This window comes from Oncorhynchus mykiss, chromosome 12 (genome assembly GCF_013265735.2).
Source record: "Oncorhynchus mykiss isolate Arlee chromosome 12, USDA_OmykA_1.1, whole genome shotgun sequence".
Classification (NCBI taxonomy): domain Eukaryota; kingdom Metazoa; phylum Chordata; class Actinopteri; order Salmoniformes; family Salmonidae; genus Oncorhynchus; species Oncorhynchus mykiss.
Window position 1 is genome coordinate 47,983,590 of NC_048576.1, and position 9,021 is coordinate 47,992,610.

The following is a 9,021-nucleotide window of genomic DNA, read 5'->3' on the forward strand; positions in this document are numbered from 1 at the left end:
GTGTTGGGGAATAATCAGAATTAGTTGGTAACATAGGTAAGATGTTTTATATTCATCACATGTTTGTAAGTTACTTCTCATCAGAATGTGTTTGTATGATACTGTGGCCGGGTTGCAGTATCTGTTCTCTGTCAAGACTAAGTTATTTGGGCCGGAGAGAGGGGAGAGGTCAAGCGTGTATCTCTTGGCTCCACAATGTCTGTGTGCCAGTCAGTGTGTCTCTGTGATCTTGTCAAGATAGGATGGATTTGATATATGCCTTTTGATATGGAGGATTGGTTTATGGTTCTGAGTTTGAGAAAAGAACATCGTTTAGGAGACAAAGCTGAACGATAAATTATGCGTGGTTTGCTCTCATGATTTGGTAAATACAGGAAATTTCCACGACAGCTGCCCAGAAATACTCTAAACGGGGAGATGGGGAAACTACATTAGATTCATATTATTATATTCCTCTTTCATTTACAAATATCATGATGTGACTATGACACGAGGCTGTATATGACACAAGGCTGTATATTTATATAGATTTTATTTTGCTGAGCGTGCTAGCTAGCAATTTCTATAAGTCACCAAAATTATTTGAAATAAAGATTGAGTTAGCTATGTAATCTAACGCAACACTTAACTACTATAAATAAAGGTTAACTTACTTGTTTTTTTCTGTCCAGTGGCACTACAAGTGGGCATTTGATTTGCAAACTGTGATGAGTGTAGGGCATGCACACTGAATTAAAGGGCAACGACACTCAAGAATCAAGAATCAAGTCTCTTACATTTTTCCCAGATCTCAAAAGTCATCCTCTGATGTGGTTTAAGCATTGTTGTGAACACAGAAAACCAAATGCTGTTGTTTTTCTATTAAGGTTGAAGTCCGCGCCGTCGCAGAAATATAATTAGCATAATAAAAAAATCCACAATCTTTCAAGCTGATGTTTTACGTGATTCTGTCCAATTGTGTTTTTAGATTGTTTCTTTGCGTTGTTTGTAATTTATTTTTAAAATTATTTTGTACATAATGTTGCTGCATAATGTACATAATGTTGCTGCTACTGTCTATTATGACCAAAAATAACTTATTGAAATCAGAACTGTGATTACTTACCACGAACTGGAAGAATCCTTTTTTACGTTAACGAATCTGACGAGCCCGACGTGAATGACATACTGCTTTCCCGGGAACAGGCCCAGATCCCCCTCATTTGCGTGAAGAGAAGGCGGAGAAAAAGGGGCCGGATTGCGGGCTGCCTTCTGAGAGTTCGTAGAAGATCGAATAAACCCACACTGCCTTCCATTCTGCCCAGCAAACGTGCAATTTTTGGAAAATAAAATCGATGACCTACGCGAAGGTTAAACTACCAACGGGACATTCAAAACTGTAATATCTTATGCTTCACGGAGTCATGGCTGAACGATGACATTATCAACATACAGCTGACTGGTTATACGCTATATCGGCAGGATAAAACAGCGGCGTCTGTTAAGACAAGGGTGGGGGACTTTGTATTTTTGTAAATAACAGCTTTTTCACGATATCTAAGGAAGTCTTGAGGTTTTGCTTGCCTGAGGTTGAGAATCTCATGATAAGCTGTAGACCACACTATCTACCTAGAGAGTTTTCATCTGTATTTTTTGTAGCTGTTAACATACCACCACAGACTGATGCTGGCCCTAAGATCACACTAAATGAGCTGTAATTCCACCATAAGCAAACAGGAAAACGCTCAACCAGAGGTGGCACTCCTAGGGGCCAGGGACTTTAATGTAGGGAAACTTAAATCGGTCTCACCAAATTTCTATCAGCATGTTAAATGTGCAACCAGAGGGAAAAAACTCTGGACCACCTTTACTCCACACACAGAGACGCATACAGACTCTCCCTCACCCTACATTTGGCAAATCTGACCATAATTCTATCCTCCTGATTCCCGCTTACAAGCAAAAAGTAAAGCAGGAAGCACCAGTGACTAGATCAATAAAAAAGTGGTCAGATGAAGCAGATGCTAAGCTACAGGACTGTTTTGCTAGCACAGACTGGAATATGTTCCGGGATTCCTCCGATGGCATTGAGGAGTACACCACTTCAGTCATTGGCTTAATCAATAAGTGCATTGATGACGTCGTCCCCACAGTGACCGTACGTACACACCACAACCAGAAGCTATGGATTACAGGCAACATCCGCATTGAGCTAAAGGCTAGAGCTGCGGCTTTCAAGGAGCCGGACTCTAACCCGGAAGCTAATAAGAAATCCCACTATTTCCTCCGACGAACCATCAAACAGGCAAAGCATCAATACAGGACTAAGATCTAATCGTACTACACCATCTCCGACCCTCGTCGGATGTGGCAGGGCTTGCAAACCATTACAGGCTACAAAGGGAAGCACAGCCGAGAGCTGCCCAGTGACACGAGCTAAACTACATCTATACGCCCTAGTAAGCAAAAATAACACTGAAACATGCATGAGAGCACCAGCTGTTCCGGAAGACTGTGTGATCACACTCTCTGCTGCTAATGTGAGTAAGACATGTCAACATTCACAAGGCCGCAAGCCAAGACGGATTACCATGACGTGTCCTGCGAACATGCACTCACCAAATGACAAGTGTCTTCACTGACATTTTCAACCTCTCCCTGTCCAAGTCTGTAATACCAAAATGTTTTAAGCAGACCACCAAGGTAGCCTGCATAAATTACTACCGACCCGTAGCACTCATGTCTGTAGCCATGAAGTGCTTTGAAAGGCTGGTCATGGCTCACATCAACACCATTATCCCAGAAACCTTAGACCCACTCCAATTTTCATACTGCCCTAACAGATCCACAGATGATACAATCTCTATTGCACTCCACACTGCCCTTTCCCACCTGGACAAACGGAACACCTATGTGAGAATGCTATTCATTGACTACAGCTTAGTGTTCAACACCATCGTGCCCTCAAAGCTCATCAATAAGCTAAGGACCCTCGGACTAAACACCTCCCCCTGCAACTGGATCCTGGACTTCCTGATTGGGTGTCCCTAGATGGTAAGGGTAGGTAACAACACATCCGCCATGCTGATCCTCAACACAGGGGCCCCTCAGGGGTGCATGCTCAGTCCCCTCCTGTACTCCCTGTTCACTCATGACTGCACGGCCAGGCACGACTTCAACACCATCATTAAGTTTGCAGATGACACAACAGTAGGTCTGATCACCGACAAGACAGCCTACGGGGAGGAGGTCAGAGACCTGGCCATGTGGTGCCAGGACAACAACCTCTCCCTCAACGTGATCAAGACACAGGAGATGATTGTGGACTACAGGAAAGAGGACCGAGCACGCCCCCATTCTCATCAACGGGGCTGCAGTGGAGCAGGTTGAGAGCTCCAAGTTTCTTGGGGTCCATATCACCAACAAACTAACATGGTCCAAGCATACCAAGACAGTCGTGAAGAGGGCACGACAAAACCTATTGCCCCTCATGTGACTGAAAAGATTTGGCATGGGTTCTCAGATCCTCAAAAGGTTCTACAGCTGCATCATCGAGAGCATCCTGACTGGTTGCATCACTGCTTGGTATGGCAACTGCTCGGCCTCCGACTGCAAGGCACTACAGAGGGTAGTGCGTACAGGCCCAGTACATCACTGGGGCAAAGCTTCCTGCCATCCAGGACCTCTATTCCAGGTGGAACATCTAATCAAATGGCTACCCAGACTATTTACACCCCCCCCCCCTCTCTATTTTACACCGCTGCTACTCTCTGTTGTTATCATCTATGCATATTCACTTTAATAACTTTACCTACATGTACATATTACCTCGACTAACCGGTGCCCCCACACATTTACTTTGTATCGGTACCCCCCTGTATATGGTCTCGCTATTGTTATTTTGCTGCTGCTCTTTAATTACTTGTTACTTCAAAATGTATTTATTTTTCTTATTCATATTTTTATATATTTTCTTAACTGCATTGTTGGTTAGGGGCTCGTAAGTAAGCATTTCACTGTAAGTTGTTATATTCTGTTATATTCGGCGCATGTGACTAATACAATTTGATGAATCCGTTTTTTTTCATTGGATGCATCCGCTTATGTCGCTCTTTTGCATCTGTGGTGACCATGAGACATCCTAAAAATCTGTCTTATTTATTTATTAAAACGATTTGACCAGCCCACCCCAATAAAAGATGATCCGGCCTTTCTGGCATTTGCCAGAATTGCCAGATGGCCAATCCGACTATGTGTTCCACAGTTGAGAGAAATGTTTTTTTTTCCAAACTCATTCTGCCACTGGAATATCGCCCACTGCTCCCTGCCACTCCAGCATACTTCATTCTGATGCAAATACTAAGAGGGCTAAAGTTTTGAGGAGGAGGGGTGGTTGGGGACTAGTGGAAAAAAAATGTGTGGGCCTCAACGCAAAGCTCTAATGTTCTCAGTGGAGTTGAAAACAACAACAGCATGAGTGCTGCACTGGTTGCATTGCCCCCTCTCCAATAGGTGCACCGTCTGTCTGCCATAGTTATTGTGTGCCTTCTGGCAAACTGTGCGGCCATGGAATCCAGAATACTACATTTTTGGAGTTGAGCCTTCACTTGTGGTGGTGGTGGTGGTGGTGGATACCATGTACAATGAGCCACCAGGTCAGGGGGAGGGAGCCACAGCCAACCACAACACCCTGACTGGGGATGAGTGGCTATACTGGGGACTCTGGAGGAGAGTGTGGTGGGATGTTGACTTGGGTCTAAGAGCTAAAATAGTGACGCACTGTCGTAACATTCCGACTTGCCTCTCTTGTCTGTCTGTATGAGGGCTGTACACCGTGGCATGTGGCTGGGATTAGGAAATTTCCCTGTGGATTAAAACCTTTGCAACGCCTACATTGCAACTCACTCTGAGGAGTGTGAGGTCCCAGACCGATCCCGTCTCTGCAGTTTGGCCCATGGTTTCACTTAGCAGGTACGTGAAATTTATTTTCTGCTGTTCAGATAGACAGACCGACAGTGTGACAGTGATCTATTTCTTAAGTATTGTTATGGGATTTTTCATAAAGTGAGACGTTTTTGTTTGCTGAATAGGAGAGGAGGGTGAATGTTTTCACTTTTCTAATTCTGAAAAAAGGCTATGGTCTTTTAATGGCAGGAATAGTGTTGCCTCATTGAGTTTTATTAGAGGATGAGTGACCTATGTTAAACATTTAATTGTGTTGCCATAGTCATGTAGGCCAGCAAGTTTTAAAGTGCAAGGTCCTTACTATTGTCTGGTTTCCCTTCAGTGGAACTGCTGCCAGGGATTAGTTTTGTGGAACAATTAGAACCACAAATCTACCCTCACCACTTTGTAGGGCGAGTAACTGTGAAATAAATTATTTAATCTCCTGAGACACTCAAAATGTTGTGTTTTTATCTAATATATCTAAGACCAATGTAATATGTGTTGTTAGGAATATAAATGAGTGGAATACCAAAGATACATTTTCAAATCTATTGCTGACGAGGTGTTTTATGAAACAAAAAGAAGGTTAGTAAACTCGTTCCCAAAACTTCGACTGAGATAATAATAATAATAATAATATATATATATATATATATATATATATATATATATATATATATATATTCATTTTATTGATGTTCATTTTCTATAACCAACTTAAATTAGTGTTTGCTAGTTGTGGTTTCTCCATTGTGGTTTATCCCGGTCTTATACACTTTTTCCCAATGCTCCAGGATGTTCCAGTTCGTCCAGAGGCACATCCACGACCACGTGATGGAGCGCATAATCCGCCGGACTCGTCTGGTGACCAAAGATGGCCGCTGCAACATTGAGTTTGGCAACATCGAGTACCACAACCAATTTGCCTACCTGGGGGATTTCTGGACGACGGTTGTGGAGATCCGCTGGCGTTTCGTCCTCCTCCTCTTCGTCGCCTCCTTCACAGGCAGCTGGTTCGTCTTCAGCCTTCTGTGGTACTGGATTGCCAAGAGCAATGGTGATCTGATTGGACAGAACCGCACAGACAGCCACGTTCGTTGTATAGACAATGTCAATGGACTCACCACGGCTTTCCTGTACTCCTTGGAGACCCAGACAACAATTGGTTATGGTGGACGGGCACTCACTGGGCACTGCCCTGGCACCGTGGCCCTCATTGTCGTCCAATCCCTCATTGGGGTCTTTGTCAACTGCTTCATGTGTGGAGTGATCCTGGCCAAGATCTCCCTTCCCAAGAAGAGGGCAAAGACAGTGACCTTCAGTAGCACAGCAGTCATCTGCCTGAAGAAGGGCAGCCTGTGCCTGCTTATCCGAGTTGCCAACCTCCGCAAGACCTTGCTAATCGGGAGCCAAATCTACGGCAAGCTGCTTAGGACAACTGTCACGCCGGAAGGTGAGACTATAATTCTCGACCAGGTAGGCATTGACTTTGCAGTGGACGCTGGCAAGGACAACCTGTTTTTTGTCTGCCCGCTGACATTGTACCACATCATCGACAAGGCCAGTCCATTTTACGACATGTCAGCGGACACCCTCCAGCAGCAGGACTTTGAGCTGGTGGTCTTCCTGGACGGGATGGCCGAGTCCACCAGCTCCGCCTGCCAGGTACGGACCTCCTTCATCCCCCAGGAGGTCCAATGGGGATACAGCTTCCTGCCCATCATCTCCCGCACCAAGACAGGCAAGTACCATGTGGACTTCTCCAACTTCTCCAGAACCGTGCCGGTGACGACCCCACACTGTGTCCAATGCTTTCAGAGTGATCCAGACCAAACCAATCACAACAATAACCAAAACAACCACCACAGGAAGCTAGGTATTGACAACCCCGGATTCGAGGTGATTGACATTCAAGACACAATGGATATCACAGAAATGTGAGCCAGAGGAAAGAGGGTGAAATTGAAATTTTCCGCTGTAAACCACAGACTAACAGACAGCAGCCCCCAGGATGTGGGACGTGGCTCGCCGAGAGAGAGGTGGATTAAGCACTTGTTTATGAGAGTATTCATGTCCTCTCTATAGTCCGATGTGGATGACAGAAAGCTCATATTGGGGTCATGGGCTCATAGTGAGTCATAGAGAATGAGCAGGTAGCCCCAGTTCTAATAACCAGTGAGCCAAAGAATAATGTACACCTTGGATGTGGTGCAAATCTTTACTTTGCTTCATGTGAGCATTGGGTATTACACTTGAGTTAAGACTGAACAACTCAGTATTATTTATGTCTATGCCTTTAAAAGACAAAATATCAGCCTTTATGTGTTGTTTTAAAAAATGACATACAATACAAAAGACTGAAGAAATCAATGATCCCTGGAAATACATTTTACAGCAAAGCTGAAAAATGACATTGCTATGTGTTGAGAGGTTCGCTCTTGTCAATGTTGAACTGGTGTTTTCAAGCTCTGGTAGGAGCTAAACTCTTGGTAAGAACAGCTCATTACACTCAAAGCACCTTTGTGACATACAAACAGTAACTATTGTACTAGGTACAGTAACTATTAAAAAGGGCTTTGGTCATGACCTGAAGGAGAGAGTCGGAGAGAGAGTAAAGCACAGGGGGTATTCATGAGAAGCTTATGACCTGAGCCTGTTTTAATGAAATATGTCAGGGATGGGGGGAATAACAATAGGGTAGAACTTGCTTCCCTAGAGTCATTACATAGTATTTTTCTTAACTGGAATGACAAAGTACATATTATGTGCCATAACAGATTCATCATGTATGCCTTAATTCCTTTAGAAGACTGTGAATAGCTGCTAATTGCACTGACTGGGAATATTAATGTGACTAATCTACATTGTGTAGATGTCTTATTTTGTAATATTGAGTTACTTGTTCTCAGGGAAAGCAGCTTTCCTGGTTAGAATAAATAAATGTTTTTTTGACAATGCCTTGAGTATTATCCTTTCTGCTACATGGGCCTGTATCCCACAAAGCATCTCAGAAAAGGTCCTATGAATCCTGTTTTAAGACAACAAAAAAACACAGCTCAGAGTAGATTTTAAAATGATGTTAAAACAATGCCCAGACAAACTCTGAGCCAGGAGTAAAATCAACTCATCAACATTTATCTCAGCTGGTAATAATAATTGTTTGATGTACCACAAAGGAAAGATAGTGATGACGCTCATTGACCATGGGCGAGTTCGTTTTGCATGGCACAGGGCCCCGATTGAGTGTAGATTTCACTTAAGGACCAATGGAATGGACTAAAACAGTGGTTTCCAAACCGTGGCACACCATGATGGGATAGAAAATTCTTCGGCACACCTAAAATTAATTAATTTAGTTGTAATGACCTCCATCTGATCAGTAATGCTAATCAAGTATTTTCTGTGAGACACGTTATTTATAGATTAAATAGGGATTATTTTAAATGTTTTCATAGTTTTGATAGTTCCTTACTTATGATGATTAATTTGTGTGTACCCATTAAGAGCGTCCCGGGAGTCTGAGCCAGAAAGTAGATACATGTAGGTCAGGTAAAATAGGTCTTTAGTTTTGAATGATTGGGCTACAGACGAGCGTTTTCTAAAAGTGAAACCGCAGACACAAAGCCATGCTCTGTTTGTTTCTATGACAGAGGCTGTGGCATAGGTAAGCCCTACCAGAGACATATATTAAGAAATAAATGACTCTGGCTTAGCCTAATCAGACTTGTCTGTGCTAATGGTTTTCACAGAAAAAGTAAAATGATACAAATTACTTTGCTCTTGATGCACACCCCTCAAATGATACAAATGTAACAATAGCCTGAGGCACTGGACTTAAAACAAAGACACAGATGCAACCATGTGCCATTTAAAAAGGTAACTGCCCCTTAGAACCAATTTATCTGTGTTTAAGTGGCCTTTGTGGCGTTGATATGAGTCAGAAACATTCATTCTAGTGTCAAAATGTACTACATAGTGTAAAATGAAGATAATTTTGTTCATAAAGTCAGTCTCGTCCAAAATTGAGTTTTGTAAGTGAGTTCATCACGACTTTGTTGGGTTGGGTATGGGTTATTTATTTGTGACTAGCTCTAA

General features: G+C 43.1%; 1 protein-coding gene across 1 annotated transcript; it reads left to right on the forward strand.

The window, feature by feature from the left end:
• Nucleotides 1-4,505: 4,505 nt before the first annotated feature.
• LOC110537708 (ATP-sensitive inward rectifier potassium channel 1-like) lies at nucleotides 4,506-7,867 on the forward strand. Its single transcript, XM_021623975.2, has 2 exons — nucleotides 4,506-4,950; nucleotides 5,721-7,867. The coding sequence occupies exons 1-2, from the start codon at nucleotides 4,934-4,936 to the stop codon at nucleotides 6,865-6,867; spliced, it is 1,164 nt and encodes a 387-aa protein (XP_021479650.2). The 5' UTR covers nucleotides 4,506-4,933; the 3' UTR covers nucleotides 6,868-7,867.
• Nucleotides 7,868-9,021: the final 1,154 nt, after the last annotated feature.